This window comes from Apteryx rowi, unplaced genomic scaffold (assembly GCF_003343035.1).
Source record: "Apteryx rowi isolate R43461 unplaced genomic scaffold, aptRow1 scaffold_50, whole genome shotgun sequence".
Classification (NCBI taxonomy): domain Eukaryota; kingdom Metazoa; phylum Chordata; class Aves; order Apterygiformes; family Apterygidae; genus Apteryx; species Apteryx rowi.
In genome coordinates, this window is record NW_020450761.1 from 695,767 (window position 1) to 716,221 (window position 20,455).

At 39.8% G+C, this 20,455-nt stretch overlaps 1 protein-coding gene across 2 annotated transcripts in view; it reads left to right on the forward strand.

Moving 5' to 3' along the window:
* PHLPP1 (PH domain and leucine rich repeat protein phosphatase 1) overlaps positions 1 to 20,455 on the forward strand; it is a 101,298-nt gene that overhangs the window by 74,583 nt on the left and 6,260 nt on the right. For both annotated transcript variants that reach the window (XM_026079832.1, XM_026079831.1), the window contains exons 10-15: positions 954 to 1,109; positions 8,919 to 9,119; positions 10,141 to 10,303; positions 15,367 to 15,497; positions 19,078 to 19,182; positions 20,110 to 20,304. In XM_026079832.1, coding sequence (XP_025935617.1) covers positions 954 to 1,109; positions 8,919 to 9,119; positions 10,141 to 10,303; positions 15,367 to 15,497; positions 19,078 to 19,182; positions 20,110 to 20,304 — 951 coding nt within the window. The remainder of the gene's footprint in view (positions 1 to 953; positions 1,110 to 8,918; positions 9,120 to 10,140; positions 10,304 to 15,366; positions 15,498 to 19,077; positions 19,183 to 20,109; positions 20,305 to 20,455) is intronic.

The window sequence follows — 20,455 nt, forward strand, 5'->3', positions numbered from 1 at the left end:
GGGAGGAAAGGCTGTTTGTGTGTATATGGGTCATCTTTGTAACAGAGGGAAGAAGGTTTCTCCTGTAATGCTGAGTAATTTGAGAATCTTTGGTTGAAACAGGTCAGCATTAAACAGTACAGTAGTGATAACACAAAACAGGTGACAAATGAAGAATAACCTTTTTTTTTTTAATTTGCTGAAAATGTTTCCTGCTCAAAATTGAGACTTGCTTCCATTTTGCTTGAGGTCCTTAGGTCCAGATTTTGAACTACTTATGAAGTTGTTTATACTGCGAATTTTAGCTTTACTATTTGATCAGAACAGCAGTTCTTTCTTTTCTCCTTAGATTGCTTCCCCTCCTCAAAAAAGTGGGGCAGGGGGATGGACTCTGGGTCATCTATCATTTGTAAAAGCTCAAGAAAATAAAGCGGATTAGATAAATTTCATTCGCTGTAGAATGGAAAGGGAGGCTTTATGTTAGTCTGGTATTAACGAGAAAGGAAAATGGGGGGTGGGGGAAAGCATTGGATTATGAGTCAGCACACGATGAGTAAAGTACTATGAAGTTTGTGGGGTGGCTGATGATTTCATCTATGCTTTTAAAATCCTCCTGTTAGCTACAGGGATCCCACCAGTGCAGTTTTCCACAGCCATTGTTAGCAATTATCCACCTCACCATCGTGCTTCTATATTCATGTTTCAGATAGTGCAATAAGATAACCCTTTCTCACTACTTTCACTCTTTAATCATCCTTAAATCTCCCTCCCATTCTCTGAACGTTCATCCTTTTAAAGAGGTTGGTGGAGAGTGGGAAGATATTCTCAGATCCGTGCGTAACTAATATCATGTCTGCTAATCAGTTGGCTGAATCACTTTCTTGTAATGAACTGTGATATCTCACCTAAAAATTGTCAAAGCAAATTTTTTCAGTTTAAATTGTTCTTATTTTTGGTGGTTTTATTTCTCTAAGGTTGTTCTACAACAGCAGCTTGCGTAAGCTGCTGGCTGGACATAACGTGTTAGGAAGGCTACCAGATCGGCTTGAACGAACACAAGTGGAAGTCCTGGATGTTCAACACAACCAGCTCCTTGAGCTGCCATCTAACCTGCTTCTGAAAGCAGACAGGTAAATATAAAGCCATCTTAATCTCAGCTTGTGTGTAAGGAACCTGGCTTTGTGTTTTATTTCTTTAGCTGAAAGAAGGAACAGCTAGGGGTAATCTGAGGTTCCCCTGATTTGAAAACTGCCAAGCCTTCAGTGATATGAGCAGATGTCTGCCAAACTCGCCAAAATGGAAAATCTTTTTATTCTGTTTTTTTTCCCTTATATGGTTGCTTTTTTCCTCTACCAAGCTCCTCCTGTACACCTACTTTGTGAAATCTAGCTGTAAAGTAAAGCGCATACTATCTTCTGCTACATACGATGAGATGGGTTAGTGGCAGGTTTTTTTAAATACATATTTTAGCCTTGTCTGATAGAGTGTGAAAGCTTCTTTCCTCTCAACCACAGGCTAGAACTTATTTATACCTTTCAAACAAAGCAAAATCTGTGCATAAGGCTGGCAGAACAACTCAGTTGTGGTCACCAAGTACCAGAACTACTGTATTAAATTAGATTTATAGGTTGTAGGTCTAGAATGTGGATTAGTGCAATTTGGCAGTGAGATACAAGCTGCATAAAAATTTTTTATACTCCAGCTCACCTTTTTAAACTGAGCTACAAAATTGTAGACATTTTCATTTTTTGTGACACCAAAATAAACAAGTACAGACTAAAATCAAAACTTGGGGTAGCTTTCCAGATGTTTGCTAAACATATGCTGAAAAGAGGTAGAATTAAATATACAGAATACCAATATTATATAGCCACATCAGACTTTGGGATTCCCCCCCCGCTGCTTTAACATTATGCTGTTTTCAAGCAGTATAGGGAATGTGTTTTCCAACTCTTCTGCAGGTGTTAACAAAGTCATGAGCTCAGGAGATGCACTGATTTTTACCCAGTCTGGCACTTCACCATCAGTGCAGCCTCCCTCGTGGGTGAGAACAACAGAAGCAGTTACTTTGTGTGGGGTGGGGTTGGTTTGTTTGTTTTTCTTTTTGCACACCCCTTTATTGGTTTAGGTGACTTGGCTGTAAAATGTCTGGCCCATGCTGGCGTGCCTAGCACTGCTGAACAAATGACGAATGTGAAGGAAAAAACACTAATGCAGATAGTCCACAACCTGAGAGCTTTCGTTTGGAATTTGCTGCAGGAAATATCTTTGCATTTTTTTTTTTCCAAATGTTTGCATCTGTCAGCAGCTAAGTAGCAACAGAAATGAGTCTGGGCCAGGGAAAGGTGTTTGGCGTTTTGTTGCTGCTGTTTCTTTAAAAAAAAAAAAAAAAAAAAARACAAAGAAGTGAAATGCTACTGTTTTGAAAGCATTCCCTGGGAAGCACAATCTGTACTGCCAGACGTGTCGAGAGAGCTGGGTTCCCTGTGAGGTCTGCCGTGATCTTTCCTAGTGCATAATGTTGGACAAATTGCTTTACCTCACAGAACCTTTATCTCTCTGTAAACCCTTTGGAGCCTGAAAAGATTAGTTTATTTTTTTGGAAAGGTACGCAGCTCTGTGCAGATGATAGATGATATCTTGTCTCGATACAAAGTTTCATGCTGTGAATTATAAACACTTTCTTCTTCTCCATCCTATTTGATTAATTGGGTCTGAAGGGCCTTGAGCAAACTTTAGCACAGGCACTGATGGGCTTTGATTTCTGGAACACCTAAGACAGGCAGACAGGGAAGTCAGTGCATTGGTACACCCAGGGGGGATATGGCTTTCACCAAGAAAAAGGAGAAAAATACTGAAAAACTTCTGTTCTCTTCACAGTAGTATCCATGGGCATCACTTTTCTCCCTTAATCCTTCAAACAGATAAAAAGGAATAAGCAGGCAGGTTTAATTCTCTGCTGAAAAGTATAATTTAGAAATACTGTGTGTTGTTCTCATTTTTTAAATTAATTTTCTGTTTTAAACTGTTGTTTAGAGACTTGTCTAGAAAACATTCCTATAACCAGGACAGAATTTGGTTCTGTTTATTCCACTGAAAAGTATGCACATCTTGATCATGTTAGCTAGAATTTCTCTTGTAGGGTGGGGATTTTCTTGGCAAGATGAGCACCACAGAGACAGCCAGATAATCCGTTCGTTTCTCACTACCAGATGCTGTGAAAATGGAGAATTCATGCAAGTGCTATGCCTGATGGGAAAAACTCCCAAGTGGCATCCTTAAACCTTTCTTTGTGCACCTGCATTCCTGCAGCCTTAGTTTCTATCCACTACTTCATTTGTTGTGATGGCAGGTACCTCTCTCTCGGTCCAATTTCTAGTACAGACTTTTTACTGTCTTCCCTGACCAACTTGCAGCAAACCACAGTTTCACACCATAGAAGTTCAACAAAATGTTCTTAATATAACATGGGCAAAAATTTAATAGTTTCAGCTAAGTATAGTAGAAAAGCAGTGGCTGTGATCAGGTGGGGTCTAAAAATGGAGAAACAGGGATGAAGCTTGGGGGTCTGCCTCTTACCTAAGTTTCCTTTCTGGTTAGTATGAATGTGTTGAGTACAGTCAGACCCTTAAAACAGCCTTTGGACTGTTTAAAACAGTTGTAGGGTGAAGATCTGTAACCGTGATCTCCGTGGATTAAATGTAGGACTTTCTGTTGGTTTGTAGTGTCTGGCAGTGGCCAACTGTGGTGGCTGAGGCACTGCTGGCTATTCAAAACCTGTCCTCAAGGCCCTTTTCTGCATTGATTCTTGTTTTTAGCTTTGTTCAGCTAGTCTTGTCTGGTTTGATTTTTGTTGTTGTTTTTGTTGTTTTGATTTTTTTTTTTTTTTTTTTTTTTGGTGGAGTTCTGGAAGGTGACCCAATTAAACTTACTCTTGTTTGATATTTGCCATTTCCATCCACTGTGACTGTTTTGTTTTGGGGGGTAAGTATTCAATCATATTATGGATGTAACAGGAGAGAGGAAAGAAATTCAAATGAATGCAAAGAGCCATGTGAATGCTTGATGCACGCACTTCAGTTGCGGAAATACTTCATTTGTATACTTGCTTTTTGCATTGCTGGTAGGTTAGGGTTTGCAAGCAGATATATTGGAGACTGGGGAAATCCCAGTTAATGAAACAGCTGAAGATGGGTTAGAAAGGAAGAGCTGAGGAGACAGCCCATCAACCAGAAGGAGATTCACTTGAATGTTTCCATCCTCATCTAAAGGAGCAGAAATACCAGCTTCACATGGGCTGGCAAAACTGTCTTGATTTTTCCCCTCAGACATGCTTATCTTTTAGCTTCTTTCCTCTCACTCATTTGCTACTACAGTTATAAATTATTTTAGGATTAGATGATCAGAACTTGAGGATCTGTCACTGCAGAAGGGACTGTAGAGGAAACTTTGTACTTTCATGGCTCTGTGCTTATGGAGATCTTGGGGCATAGACTAAACTGGAGATCTTAATTTCTCTGTGCATTTTATTTTTGCAGCTGCAATAGTCTTTCCAAGTCTATCCATACTTTCAGGCTAAGCATAGTGTTTTTGACTTTCTGCTGCTTCTTCACTGGATACTTTTGTCTCTTTGTTGCTCTTTCTAATGTTACACTCTCCTAAGCGTTTTAGAGTACTCCTTTTCATTTTTCCAGTGGTGGCTGTCTCTTTCCAGCAAGCCAAGTTTACCAAGCTGCCTCAGAAAATGGTAGAGTTGTGGCGACGCTATATAAGTGAGATCTAAGAATTGTCCATATTTTAGCCTTTGTATCTACTACAGGCAGACATCGGTGTTAAAGAAATTTTTTGAACCTTTTTACTACTTTCAGTAGAATATTTTCTTCCTCTGCTTTTGGAAGTTAAAATTCACATCAGAGTCCTGATTTAAATAGGGGATGCATGGGAATGCTGTATGCATATTAGGTTTATTTGGTTCAACTAGATCCGTTTTCTTGATTCTAGTGCATTCTTTGGGACAGTCGTTCCCCTCCCCACCCACCAACCTTGGAGAAGTTAAATCTATTAACGGATTGTACTTTGATACCCCATAAAACTGAAGGTGTCTTATTCCAGCCAGAGTTCGATGTTTATATTATTACCCCAGAGGAGAGTTTGCACCTTGTCAAAGCTGAAGAATTCTGGCATCTCCCTACCAATGCCTTAGTTTTTCTTAATCCCCAACACTCTTTCAGTACTTGTTAATTCATGCTTCCATCACTATATTATACTTGGGTATGTGTGAGGGCTGTTGAATTCAGGTTTCTGTAGTGATGCTGTACTTTTTTCATGAGCTTGTGGTATAGCATGTGGGTGGAATTGGAAAGGGAAATAATTAATTTTGGACTGAGCTTTAATACTTGACATTCTGTTTCCATCTGATAAGCAATATGAGTGGGATATCTTCAAGGAACATGAATCAGTTTTTAAGTCCAAGCACTCGAGGGATGGGAGCAGTTGTGCCCAAGTAAATTTCCACTCCTCTGGAGGGCATTTGTAAGATGTGCCTTCTAAGGGAGCATCTGGTGTGTTGCATGAGGATGAAGAAACACGGGAAAGAAAACCGGGACGAGGACTTCTGTGTTAAATCAGCTTGAGGGAAAACCTGATGGTCAAGTACAGATTTTCTCAGCTATAAGGTTCTAGCATAGAATCAACAAAGCTTTATGCAGTAGCTAACTGCTAGTTCATTCTGTTCTCTGTCCAAAGAAGATTGTCTCTTTTTTTAATCCAGAGACTATATTGAAAGAATTATTGGCTGAGACCTTTTTCTTACCATTTTAATGTAGCAGCTGGTCAAAAAGAACATGCAAATAAGCAGCCTATTGTTTTTAAAAAAGTTTTAGTTTAGTTCAGCTACAGATGGAGGTTATTCTGAACCTGAATGTGAGTGCTACTTGACTGTTACTGTGCACAGGTAGGTATTTAATGTGTATGGGGAAGGCGAGACAGCCTGCTACCTGCAGGATTCCCATTCTAAACTATTGGCAAGATTTTGCTAGCCACCTTAATGTTGATAACATCAAGGCACTGGACTGCAGGTCAGGATGCTGGGGTTTTATTTCCAGCATTGCCATACCACTTGCTCTGGAAGATTTGGCAAAAATGGGGGCAGCGGGAGGGTGCCTGAGGGGATGACTCTTCTCTCATTCACCTTTGGACAATGTATGTATCAGAACTTTTTTTGGCAGGAATAGGCAGAATTTCAACCACTTTTAATACCAGTGAAGAAGCAGTTTGAGATTTCTTGTAGTCTCCCACCAGTGTTGAAATTTATTAAAAACAACAGAGCTTTTGTTGGATGCATTTTTCTTTTGAATTTACAATGGCTTCAGTATAATACAGTATATCAGTTTCAGCTTTATCAGAGTTTTCTTACTGAAGCTTTCAGCTGTGTTTTGGGCTAGCTGTACTTGAGCAAACTTACTTTGTGCTATGCATGAAGAACTTCACAGCTGTAGGATGCCTCTGTAGCTTCTCTACTCCATTTGGTTATTAAAAAAAAGGTGCCCGTGAAACACTGCAGGTTATTCTGCTGCAGCCTGCGGGACCATGTGTAAAATATGGATTCCTCTTCAAGGCAGAACATGTCCTTTCCTGGGAGATGTTTTACTGCCATCTCTTCATCCCTGACATATCTCTATGAAAGTTCACTCTTCCCAGAAGGCCATACAAGGAGATGTGCCTCATGTCTTCCTTTGAAATCCACCCAAAACTGTCTTGGAGCAGCTGGTGCTTATTTCCAGGTTGAGAACTCCCTGTGAGAGTGTCCCTCTCAAGAGACTGGGGACCGTAGCAATCTAGGTCAAATACTTCTATTGACTGAGCTGTGGTAGTGTTGGATTATAAGAAGATAGCTTTTTAAATGGAAACTCCTTAAACCTTTCCAGATTATACTGAAGATCGTCATTTTGTACGGACTAGTACAAAAGATATCGTGGCTTTAGTATTAATCAAAGTGCCTTTCTTGTGGGGAGAGAGAAGACTATCATGCATATTAGAATGATCTTGCCAAAGCAATAGTTGTCTGTACTTTAGCAATAGGTGTGCTTGCTGGTGTTTAATTAAATAGGGGAACTGTTGATGTGGTATGCTTCAGTTTAATAATCCAACTTTGAGCTTGATATATTTTTGTTTTTACCCAAAGGGTGAAATTGAACAGCATCTTTTTAGAATAAATAATTTTAAAACCCTTGCAATTGCTCGTTGCCTTTTTTCCCATACTAATCTGCCCTCTCCTCCCCTCCTCCTTTGGACTTTTACCACCCTTGTGAATAATGAATGAGCCTGAGGATTAAGCTGTGTTTTTCTGTAGTAGACTCCTCTGCCTGTGTAAACTAGCTAACCTAGTTTCAGTTCTATGCAATGCTGAGAGATTTTTGCTTTTAATGGGAATACTTTTTTTAATCCTTCAGCATGCCATGTGACTTCTCTGTAGCATGCCTGACCCTTATTTGCAGCTGAGTTTCACAAGCTGCAACTCTTGCAAATCCATTTCATTCATTAGAAGATCTTAAAGGTCAGTGCGAGTTCTTGTGTAGGTGAAAGGGGGAAAGAGCTGTCAATATTTTATATCTTTCTCTTAAGACCAGTCAACAAGAGCACGCATACCTTTTGCATCCTGTTCACTGGCTTTGTAGGCTTCTGCCAGCTCATTTCTGGGTCTTGTTTCTTGGAAATAGCTTTGACTGTTGCAGCTGCCATTTCCCATTAGTTGACAGGAGCAGTGCAGCCTGGTTTGAGCCCAGCTGTGTGGTCACTGCAGACTGGCATGCACAGATTTACTTCTGCGTGACAAGTTCTCTTAGGCAGCCTTTTCCAAAAAGGGGAGGAAGGAAGAGAGAGATTCTATTTCTTAAAAAGACATGGTCATGCCAGAATTATGATACTAAAGATAAATGACCTTATTTTTCCGTTTCTGTGGAATTGCCTGTGTGAATTCTAGCCCTCGAGATGCCTAGTGTGTATATTCATCCAGTGCTTTCTGTGATCACCAAACTCCATGATGAGAATGTGAATCCTCTCTCTGTAGAACCCCACTTGCAAAAGCAGGCAGTACCAATACCTCAACATGTCTTGGTCCCACCCTGGGAAAAAATTCTTTGAGAGCGCAAGAACAGCTTAATTTCTGTGCTTCTTCAGTCCTTGCTGCTTGTGATCAGTCTGCAGAAAATACTAACAAGGATATCTGTGATGTGGGGAGTAGGAAAGGACACTGAGGAACTGCATGGAAATCTGGTTTTCTTTCTGCATAGATCAGCAAGCAAATATATAACTGTTTTTGTTTAAATTGAAGATTAGCTCTATCTCAGTTTAAAACCTAAAAGGCAAATTACTGCTTGAATCTCAGCTTTTTGTGATTGGTGCATCTCTAATCATCCAAATATTCAATAAGTACCTTCTCATACTTTGTAGCTGCTTTTAGATCTGCAGGTTAAAAATGCTACCTGTGACCTAGCCAGTATTTAAAATACTTAAAAAAAAAAAAAAAAAAAAAAAAAAAAATTGCTGTTTTTTTACCCATGGCTTTTTTAGTCACTCAAAGGGCATCTATGCTGATGGCATCAGAGTTTATTTCTGCGTGGAATGCTTATGGAAATGATGTGGCTTATTACTCTGACCTGTGAGGTACATGTATAGCAATGTTAGAGGTACTGAGTTTTTGATAAATAGATAGAGGGATTTTGAAGTACTCTGCTGATGTTTGTTCATTTTAAAAATTTGATCAGAAGTTTTGTTTATATACTGCTAGACTTCTGGTCTTTCTATCCATTTTTGTGAACTTGTTGCTTCTGAGAATTGTTTTGTAAATATCTTAATTCATATGTAGGTATTTTATTTATATTTTAGACAAAAGCCACAGGATTTTTCACTTAACTCCCTTATGCTACTTTTCTTTGCAGCCTGAGGTTTCTTAATGCCTCAGCCAACAAACTGGAAATGCTTCCTCCAGCCACTCTTTCTGAAGAAACCCATAGCATCTTACAGGAGTTGTATTTGACCAATAACAATCTCACAGATAAATGTGTACCCTTGTTAACAGGCCATCCGCACCTAAAAATCTTGCACATGGCCTACAATCGCCTACAGAGCTTTCCCGCAAGGTAAGTAACTGTGTTTCCTACCGCTGGCCCACTGATGGGCAACATAAAACATTTTTGCAGCCAGAACTAAACTGCACAGAAATTGGCTGACACAGGTTATTTTGAATGTAGTGATATGCAATGGTGGATTCATCTGTTATGTTCTTTTGCACATTGCTACATGCTCTTGCATTGCACAGACAAGTGAGTTCTATGTGTTGGTTGGTGCATTTTTGTTGTACTTGCAATTCTTTTTAGCCAGACTAATTTAGCATGACCAGACTGTGCTTTTGGAGTCGAGCAAGAAGTTCTCTGCTTTTCCTGACTTAGTCACTTTGCTCTCACCTGTTGGACTTGTCTTTATGGGAGGTTTGTGAGCAGAACAGTCTGAAAATGTCCTTTGGAAGTGGACTAAACTACACTGCGGGGAAAAGGTCCTCTCACTCCAGAAGGAGTTTCTCCCTTGACAGCAATTTCAGATGAACTATTCTATTTTTAGTTCACTCTATTTTAATCAGCAATCTTTCAAGTGTAAGGTATACTGTAAAGTTGGGGTACAACCTTGGAAAAGAGATGCCTGTAAATAGAGAGATGTATCTGTCCTTGTGTGATGTTTTAGGCAGCTGGGCTTCAATGGCAAGGGAGAGGGAGGGAGATGGTTAAGTAAAGTATGGAGTGAGGGATTGAGCAGGGTACCAGAAGACAGAGGAGAAGAAGTGGGGGGAAGTGAGAAATTAGGGTTGAAAAAAGAGGGAAAGGAAGAGGGGAGAAGAGTGAAAGGGAGCTAGGGAGCAGGGGGGAATGTAAGGAAAATCATTTTAAAAGTAACATTAAAACAACATTGACAGAAGAAGCACAACTTTTGTTCTACAACTGTATTAGTGTCTGATATGAGGAGAAGTGATGGGCGCTAGTGTGAAAAAGGGCCAAAGTCTACAATTTTATTTTCTTAAAATAATGAAAACCACTGCTTTTATCATCATTTTAAAATAAAATTTGCATGTGTATTAAAAGAAAAATTCTCAAATTTTTATTTTCATAGCAAAATGGCCAAGCTGGAGGAGTTGGAGGAAATTGATATTAGTGGGAACAAACTGAAAGCCATTCCAACAACCATCATGAACTGTAGACGTATGCATACTGTGATTGCTCACTCCAACTGCATTGAAGTCTTCCCAGAGGTCATGCAGCTTCCTGAAATAAAGGTAAGGAAGGAATGTGCTTTAGAAGAAGCAAGTATAATGCATGCTTTACCAGTTGTATTCTCCCTTCAGCTCTCTTGTTGCTACAGAGTAGTATATTCTCAGAAACTGTAGAGATTTGACTGCTGCTTTCTTGTCTGAAATGACAGAACACAGCAAAATGCTGTCTCCTGTGCTGCCTTAGAGTGGAAGGAAAGGAGAGCCTCAGAATCTGATTATATGCTCACCTTTGCCAGATCCCATTTTCTCTGCGAAATAAGTGCTAATAGTTTTCCTGTGACCAAGTCTGTTATGATGCAACTTAAACATCTGGCAAGAGCTATGCATAATTAACTCTTGCTTCCTTGGCAGTTGGTTGATTGTGTAGAAATGGACTTTGCTTAGAGTTCGTGCTGATAGTTTTAAAAGCTGCTGAAGCTGCAGGACAGGATAGGCCTTAGGGACAGAGATAAATTCCAGGAGCGGAGAATTTGGCTATATAGGCAAGCTACTTTAATTTTCCTAATTGCAGTCATATTTTGCACAACTGCAAGAATGCCTAATTGATCTCTTGTATGTTCTTCCAAAAGTAATTCTGAGCTTTTTCCTTACGCTGCTTCTTGTGGAATGCATTCTTTGCTTAACTGTGCTGAAGAATACTACTGCTTGCTTTTTGTGAATTAAATTTCTCCTTCACTCTGGGCTATACTGCAGAATATTTCAGGTCTCATGCTATTTCAGTAGATTAGAAAGTGGGATACAGTTAACTCATGGTGTACATATCTTGTGATAACACCGAAAAGGCTATCTGTAGTTCTCTGAGTTTGAGAACTGATTACTTGTTCGTGGAATCAAAACAACTGACGTGTCCTTCACACACTCAGTAAAGTCAAAAGGCTAAGTTCCCAGACTGGTGTGTGTGCTTCAGTGTCTGGGGTCATGCTAAACAGCAGGAGCAATAATTTCTTTGGACAGTGAGTACATGTAAAGATGAGCTTTGTGGTTTTAGTCAGGAAATCTCAAACAAACTTGTGGATTTTTGAATACTCCTCCCTCTTTGGAACAATAGCCAGAGGAAACCATGGGCCGTTTAGAATCAATTAGAAGTAAAACCTTTTTTCTTAGAGGAAGAATTGGGGTGGGGGAGTGAGGCTCTGCACAGTAAACATCTCCCTAAAAGTAGGAGGGTATTTTTTAACCAAAAAAAGAGGATAATGTAAACATGCTGATAGGGAGCAAACAACTTTTTCCTTCTGTTGTTGCTTTTGAGAAAGCTGAATGTTCCACAGAAGCATCAGTATTTAAAGTGCCACTCTTTGCTACAATGCTTAGCAGAAAAATTATTTTGAAAGACCTGGCACTTTCTCCTCTTGATGGTTCCTTAAAGTTATTTAGTTCCCTCTACCAGAAGAGGCATGGAAGTCATTCATTGTTTTAGGACTGCAGGGATAGTGTGCATGACTCCACCTAAGAGGACAGAGTGCTTTAGGACTCCACCTTTGTGGAAGAAAAATGCCTGATCGATGTGCAAGTCTGGTTGCAAGACTTTGGTAAAACAAGTCAAAATAGTTGCTACAGGGGAAAGTGTCGTGTTTCAAAGGACTGTAGCCTTGGTGCGTATAGGAGTTTTTCTGACCTCTTGGTGATTTCTCTAGGTCGGGGTTAGTGTTTATCAGTTTGGAGTCTGAGCCTGTATTGAATGGCTGTATCCATTACTTAGCTTAAGTGGAGCTCAGCCTTAGGCATTTGAGAGCCTTCAAAAAGTGCCAAAGTAAGTTTAGAATTTGGTGTTTGTGTATGGATTTGGTAATTGGGTGAAATAAGTCTGGTTGTAGCAAAGCATGTCACATGTGTGATTATGTCATACTTAATGTTTAATTTTAACTGAGGTGGCCTTCAAATACTCTTAAATTTCTTGCAAAACTCTGTTGCCTGCGGTAATGGCAATCTTGCTTTCATGTTTAATTAGCCTGAGAGGCTGTGGTGTTAGATTTTTGGAGTCAGTGATACTGGAACAGTTAGCAGCAGCAGTTACTTTGCTCTCTGAAATCATTTCAGAAGGAAAACTAATATAAATGATGATGTTATTGCATTTAAGTAACTCCAGGATTTCTGAACGAGGTTGTTATAGTGATGCAATTGTCTCTAAGCAGATTTTACACACTACAGTCAAGGCTATAGAAGTTATGCATAGTTCCTTGCAAGGTTTAAATTACCATAGAAGACTTGGTCACAGGAAGAAAATGAATGCATTCTGGAGAGAAGGCAAGTCTGGAGAAACTTGGTTGGTGTGTGTGTAACTAGATTAGCAGGTGCTTCATCCAGCTGCTTAAGTGTCTAGCCTTTTCATCTCCATAGCCTGTGAGGCAGTAGCAGTGGAACTGAGGTTCTTGCCTGCATTAGTCAGGTGGACACCTCTAAGAAACCACATAATACACATTTTTTAGTTTACGTACTTAGAAACTGCCTTCTGTGCTTTCTCATATGTTAAAAGTGAATTAAGGATATGAAGTCAAGCAGTCAGATTTTCGGAGGTGTCCGAATTAGGGTTGACTGTGCACGCTGGATTGCCTTCTGCGAATGATCAGGCAACTGGAGACGGGCACACCTGGGCAGTTGTCCCAGCAGATTTTTCTTTGCAGCATTTCTGGCTGACTTCAATTTCTTTGTCTTAAAAAGTAAAAAAGGACTTTTAAGTAACTATCGAGCACCTTGATGTTCTTTCTCAGTTGAACGGTTGGGTATTCCTGTAAGCTTGAGCAGAGGTCAGCAACCCAGCTTGTTTTTTTCCAGCCTGGGACCTGTGTTTAATTTCCTCAAGTTTTTGTTAACAGGTATGAGTAGCTAAGTTATTTCTATTTCATGGTTATCTTGCTGGGCTGCCACAGTGAAAAATCATATGGAGGTTTCTTGTCACAGTTTCTGGTCAAGTTTATCTTTTGTAGGAGCATTACCTCGAAATCTGAAGTGAAGGAAGATCTAATAGCAGGAGCATCTTAAAGATGAAACTATTAATCTGTGATAGTTTGTCTCCTAATTACGCAGATCAGTGTTGCTATGCCCACCTTCGGCCACAACTGGAGATAACTCAAGTCTCTGTCAGCCATGGACAAAACAGTTACAAAGCTGTATGCGTAGTGTAAGCAAATGATGAATATTAAACTCTTTGTCCTCAGCTCGGTCCATCCCAGTGCACAATCCTGTATGCAGTTGCAGTAATTATTCTTCTGATGCTGCATGGGCTGGGCTAAAACAGCTTACATTAAAATGACGCATGAGGAAATTGGAATCAGTTAGGAAATACACTTTCCTGCTTGCCTGGGGAATAGAATAAGAACTGAATTTAACATGACTATGCAGAAACTCCCTGTTAACCTCTTCCTCAAACAGTGCCATAAAATTTCAGAAATCATAACCTGATGAATAAGCTATATTCACTAGTGCCTGGGGTCCAAGGGATCTGCTATAGAGTGCTGCTACCTTTTACATATGGGCATGCAATGAGAACAACGAGATTACCCATTTTGTACTCCTTATTTCAGCGTTCTCTTCTATCAGATTTATAGTGGCATAGAGGTGCTGAACACAGCAAGGCCTGCTGGCAGCTCTTTAATCTGAGAAGTAATTACTGGATCTGTGGAAGCAGCAGGGAGTTGTGCAGAAGAAGAAAAAGCTCATTGGAATAGCTGTTCTATTAAGCTTTCTACAGTTTTGTTTGCATGATGGATTTAAATTTAGATTTCCTTATTGGGCTTAAATAATGTCTACAGTTTGCTCTTTGTAGATAATGAGGCCTCTATATCAAGCAACCTTGGGATTCAAGATTTGGGTCAAAAAATTAATCGTGTACATTGAATATATTTAATAGTGTTAGTATATATATATATTTTTTTTAACTAGGCTATCTTATATATTCTTCCAGCTCATGACTGGCATTTACAATAAACTCTCAATTTCTTTGAAAATACCAACAAAAATATAAGGTTCTCCTACTTGTATCAATGGAAATTACATGACAGTGAAAATGTGCAGCCAGGAAAGCTTTTTCTCCCCTCCTGTCTAGCCTTCAGTTTCACTAAAGTTTTCAGTTTTCACTTTTTGCAGGTTGGAAGTAGGTTGTTCTTATCTTCCTGAAAGATATGTGGATAGTTCTCTTGTCCTCTTTCTAAATATCAACCTGCTCCATCCTCTAAAAATTATTTTTGCCCATTTTTGGTGCATACTACACTGGTGGTCCTGTAACAGGGTTTGAATAGTTGGTTTTGTTCTAAAATACCGTATTTCTTCCTGTGTATTGACCTTCATTTGGATATGCAATTTCAACTATATTTATTTGGGGATTTTATCATTCTACTACACTGTTGTAGCTAACTTGTTCTTAACTGGTGGGTAGCCAGCAAGTTTCTCTTCATTTTTGTTTCATATTTTTTTCAAAATATTTCAGATTTAGTTTTTCTGTTTACTCATTTTATTGACTGTGTATTTAAATATGAATCCTTCCAAGATTATATGAATTAAAACCATGTTTGAAACTGCTCTGATATATCTTTCTTTTTCTTCCCCTCCGTGCTTAATGTAACACTGCTTGTTTTAATACCTCTCAGTGAATTGAATTCCTGAGAGCGTGCTCGTACCGATGCTGGTTTAAACTGACTTCAGAGGAGAGGCTGCTATGCCAGTGTCTTAGAAGCCCCAACTGTATTTTGTTTCTACTTTCTTAATCTATTAAACGACTGGCAACTGTTTTCATCAGCAACATTTTTTCTAAAATAGTGGTCTGTTAATGAAATTACACTGGTCATTGTCTTTATGAAGAGCAGACAAGCCTTACAAGTTTTGTAACAGGATTATACCTGGCCAGAAATGGAAATGGAGCAAACATTTGCAGGTGTCCCAGACATCTGGGAAAATGGCTAAATGCCATATGAAAGTTCTTTTGTAAGAACCACCTATGTAAATGAATGGTCTTAGGTCTTTGGTGCAGCCTTAGTTACTCATAAAAAGTGCATTATTACATTTAATCAAAATTTGTAGGATCTTAATGACAGCTGAATTCTCTTGCTTATTTGGCTGCTTTCCTTTTGCAGTGCGTGGATTTAAGCTGCAATGAACTGAGTGAAATCACGTTGCCTGAAAACCTGCCTCCAAAACTACAAGAGCTGGACCTGACTGGAAATCCCAGACTAGCCTTGGATCACAAAACCCTAGAGCTGCTGAAGTAAGTTAACTTAGAGTGGAGAGGGGACAGAATGACTCCTGCCGTTAGTATGCGACAAAACTACAATACATGGAAATTTATTTCTCTTTAAGTAGCGTGACTCCTTGCTGTCAGAGGATCAGAGAATAACAAATTGTATAGGTAATTCAGAAATTAATATTTTATAAAAGGGGACCACTTTACCCACTTCAGTGCAATTGCTTTCAACTGTAACCCCTGAAGAGGTCAGATATAACCACTGTTGGGCCAATTTGACCTCCCTTTTACTTCTGACACTATTTTTAACCAAAATATTTGCTTTATTCCATCACTGAGACTCCTGTAGCTTATTACTATATTTTTTGCTCGAGTTCATCTGTTTGTATAATCACTTGGGTCCATTTTCGACACTGTGCTTCTCGTTACCTCTTCACATACCACTTCTTGTTACCCTTCTCGTACTCTCTGCTTTTGTCTATAAATAATTTTTTCCATAATTTATTTCCATTCCTGGTTACCTTGCTTTGGGACCCTCTATTTCTTTCCCATCTACCTATTTGTTTCCTGCCCTGTGACTAAGGTGTCATCTATAAGTGAAATTTAGAAAGTGCCTTGTGCCTACTGGATGCTCTCAAGAACGATTGAATTGCTTCCCCTGTAAGGATTGACTTTGGAGGTTTTTGTATGGATTCATTCTGTAATGTGTTGTGAAATTGTTGTACTAAAATGGATAATCTGTGGATAGTGCTGCTGCCTTGGGCCTTTCTTATCCACTGAAGGGAATTGAATCAGCTCCAAGCTTCCTTCTAGGTCTGTTTAATCCTTAAATATTGAATGATTTGGGGAACTGTTGATTTACTTCAAAAGGCTGAGCACTTGTTTCACAATTTGTTTATAAATGGTTAAGATCAGACATTGAAGTATTAAATCTCATTTCTTGTGCAGGCGAGGTAAACTCACAGTATGAATTTGCTTTCAGTTTGAATCATAGGATTTTATCAAATTTAAATGCAAGCTCAAGTAATGAGTTTTCACAGATGAAAACAAGAGCCCATGTTCCACAGCAGACAGCAAAAACAAGCAGGAGGGGTATTCCTCTATGTTAAGAGTCGTTCATTGTATACAGGAAACCTTCCTGAAGCAGCAGTGTGTTATGTTCGTAGTGTGTCTGGTTCGTAGGAAAAAAAAATGTCAAAAAGCTAACTGAATTGTGCCTAAACTTAAAGCGAAAGATCAGCTTTTCTCCTGTGTGACAGGCAGGCAGGGTAGGCAAGCCAGTCTCTTGCCATTTTAATGTTCAGGCGCCGTGCCCAATAGCAGTATTATACAAATTTAAGTCCTAAGACTAAGTAGAGAGTAGTATGTCCCAGTTGCACGCTGTATATTTTCACTGGCATATGAATTGTCTTTAATTCACAGACTTCTTTTCCTTCCTTTTTGCTTTTAATCTTACCAAAAAATTACTGTTAAGACCTCAGATCTATTCTCTTCCTTGCAAATATTCATAAGCCCTGGTCAGTTGTTTCAGGCCTCTTTGGGAGCTTTTTAGTGGATGTATGTATTGATATACTATGCTGACTTCCACAGTATACTGCTAAAATTAACTCGAGGGAGGAGATGCTCCTTTTGCTTGTTTTTTGTGGCAGGCACAAAAATTACTTGTACACTTGGCACTTTTTATATCTTCTTTCTGCATGTGAAAGGCAGCTCTCCATCTGTGCCCTGCCAGGAAGCAAGCAGGTAGTAGGTTAATATCTGTTCTCACTTCTGGTGAGGAGGAGAAAAGTCCTGTCATTCATGCTGCTTTTTTTTTTTTTTTTTTTTTTTTTTTAATGTATAGAAATCTTGGAGGAGGCTTGCATGCTCATGACGGCGATGCCAAATGATTTATGGGATGTAAGGATTTTGGTAGCAATTAATTTTTTTTTTTTAAGTGCTGCTACTCTGATTTTTAGTAATATCATGTTCAATTGTAACAGTCCCTTTAAATTAGGGGGGAAAAAAGGACTGATGCTTGGAAGTCTGAGCACATTCTCTCTGCATGGGATGTGTTGCTGAATGTTGTTTCTTTCTGGGGAATGTGGTCCAGTTGTTACTGTACCACCAAGGAGGCTGAAGGTAAATGCATTGAGGTGGTTTTTTCATTGCTGCTGGGAAGCTTTGAGACAAATCTGGATTCTTCACCTGCCCAGGAACCAAAGGTTGGTCAACCCAGTTAAAAACATTAAAAAAAAAAAAAAAAAAAAAAAAGACTTTTGATCCAAGTTCCTCTGTCCTGTCCAGTGCCTCGTGTGAGAAGCCTTGGGTCATCGTGGAGGAGAGTGTGTGTGCAGCCCTTTGCAGAGGCAGAGGGAATTACTGTCTCTGCTACTTTAGAACAGATCCAAGTTTTTGGTTTGATTAGTGTCTGATAATTGTTTTCTAATGCTGTTGGTAAGACCTTTGCTTTCTATTTGAGAGACAGACAATTGCAAAACCCTGGGCTTAAAACACCAGTGGGTCTAACGTTATTTATGGAACTTGTTTGCTTTTAATGTGCTTTAGCTGATGCATGCCCTGACTGCTGCTATATTAGTGTGAAAAGAAATTGAATGGGATGTGACGGTCCGTCAGGTTATCTGCGGAAGGCTTCTGAGGCTGTACAGGCTGTGAGATGCTGAAAAGACTTTGTGTGTGTTCAGTTCAGGTGGGAGTTTGGATAGAGAAAAATGAATCCTCAGAGTGAGCACTTAGACCTTTCTGCTTGTGTCCTTTTATGATTCATTTGGTCCATGAAAGGCTCCGGTGCCTCTGAAGTTTGCGCAGTGTGTGAGGAGCTTGCTTTCCCTGCTGTTGGAAGAGAGCAATAGGGGGCACAGGGGAGGTCATGTCTCCCTAGCAAAGCAGTGGCATGAAGAGAAGGATATAAACAGATAGGGCTGGTCCCTTTTTAAGTCTTTACTACGCTATGCAAGCTATTTGAAATTGGAGTGCAGAGGATCAAGAGCCTAACTAGAAATTGGACTGTAAAATCACAGAAGGCAGAATGGCTGTGCTCTCTGTGCAGACTGCAGGCCGTGTTGCAAATGAGTGGGGGGTTAGGATGGAGCTGGTTTCTAATTTGTGTGTGTGTTCGTGGAAGGCTATTCTACATGTTGCTGTTTCTAAAGGCATTTTTTTTTCCCTTAGGGGTTGATGTGGGTCATACAGATTTCATCTGAATACAAGGAAGAGAACCCAGAGACTTGTTCTTAAAATGGGTGGGAGAGAATATGAGTTAGAAAATGACTCCCCTGTTCCAGCTTTCATCAAGCTAGTGACAAATTTGCCTTGTATTCCTACTGGGCCAAGTTTGAAAAAAAACAGCTAGGGGTGGGGGTGGGGAAAAGAACAGCCACATAAGCAAAACAGTGCAGCTGACCTTTACAGAGGCTCCGTTTTTTGCTGCTTTTCTGTTCTTCATATAAAAGTAACCAATTTTGAATGTCCTGCTTCATCTTACTCTATTAAATGTAATACTGTGATAGAACTGGAAGAAGAAAGCTGCTCTCTTTACGTTTATAAGCTAGATCACGTCAGCATTTCATTTCATTGCACCTTTCCCTTTCCTTTCTCCTTGCAGCAATATCCGTTGTTTCAAGATTGACCAGCCCTCAGCTGGTGATGCTTCAGGAGCTCCAGCAGTGTGGAGTCACGGTTATACAGAAGCGTCAGGAGTTAAGAACAAGTAAGACCTGTGTTTGTTTTTGTTACGCAAGCATCCTAGCAGCAGAGCGCCTCAATGCTGATACAAAGAAACCCTTTTTTCAGTGAAAGTTTGGGGAGATTTTGGGCCTCGCAGAGGCCGTGCCATGACTTATATTCATATACTGGGTCCCTGCCTGGCTCGAAGCTTTCTGCTTTGTCAGAGGAGTTGCTAAGATACGAGTGTAACAGACACATTTTGTCTATGCAAGACTCCAGTATTTGCAAAAGATCTGAATGTTTGAAAGCATTTTTCTCTTCGGAAAGCTTCTTTATCTTGAAGTAACGGATGTTTACCAAGCAAATCAGGGATGCTAAGGGAAGAGGTAGAATGGCCAAATTCTGAATATTCATACCATGTGGAACTTATTTGTCAAGTGCTGCCTTAGTCATAGAATGTACCAAAAGTCTGCCAGTCTCTGTGTTGCTGGCTATGTGATGAATCTTTCTGTGTTCCTTAAATACCTTTTAGAAATCTTCTGCTACCAAGGTTTCCCTAGCAAGTGCCAGCAAACCTTTACTCAGTGTTAGCTAATATAACAGCTAACTTAGTCATCACTGTGTTAAATCATAAAGATGGCTTTCGGAGGGGCAAGTGCAGTTTCAATTGATATTGTTTTGGGCATACTTTTCCCCTTAAATTTGTCTTTTTCTTTAAACAAGGGACTTTTTCACATGCTGAAAAGGAGGAAAAATCCTTAGGGCTTGAGTTTTCAACATAGTTCTCTCCACTTATCAGTACTGTTAGATGAGTCTGATTCTTCTCCACAGCTCAAAAAGCAGTTGTGAAATGCTTGTGAACAGTGTGTGTTAAAACTAGCTATCAGACTGGGTTGCATTTTCCTGGCCAGAATGACAAGAAGAGAAGTTGGCGTAACGATCTTCATACGGTCCTGCTTTGTTTTCCTAGACTGTGTGTGGCAGCGCTTTCAGCCAATAACTTCTGCGACAACAGGGAAGCGCTCTATGGCGTTTTTGATGGTGACCGCAATGTGGAAGTACCATATCTCCTGCAGTGCACAATGAGTGACATCTTGGCAGAAGAGCTACAGAAAACAAAGAATGAAGAGGAATACATGATCAACACTTTCATCGTTATGCAGAGGTGAGTCTTGGATCTGCAGCCTTTCTCACCTTATGTATGCTTACTGGGCAGTTTGTTCACTTTCAGGTTGGACACCTGCTCTTTTCTTGCTTCAAAAAATGGGAGAGGGGGAAAAAAGGCCTTGGTACCTGACTACGGTGTTTCCTCTTTT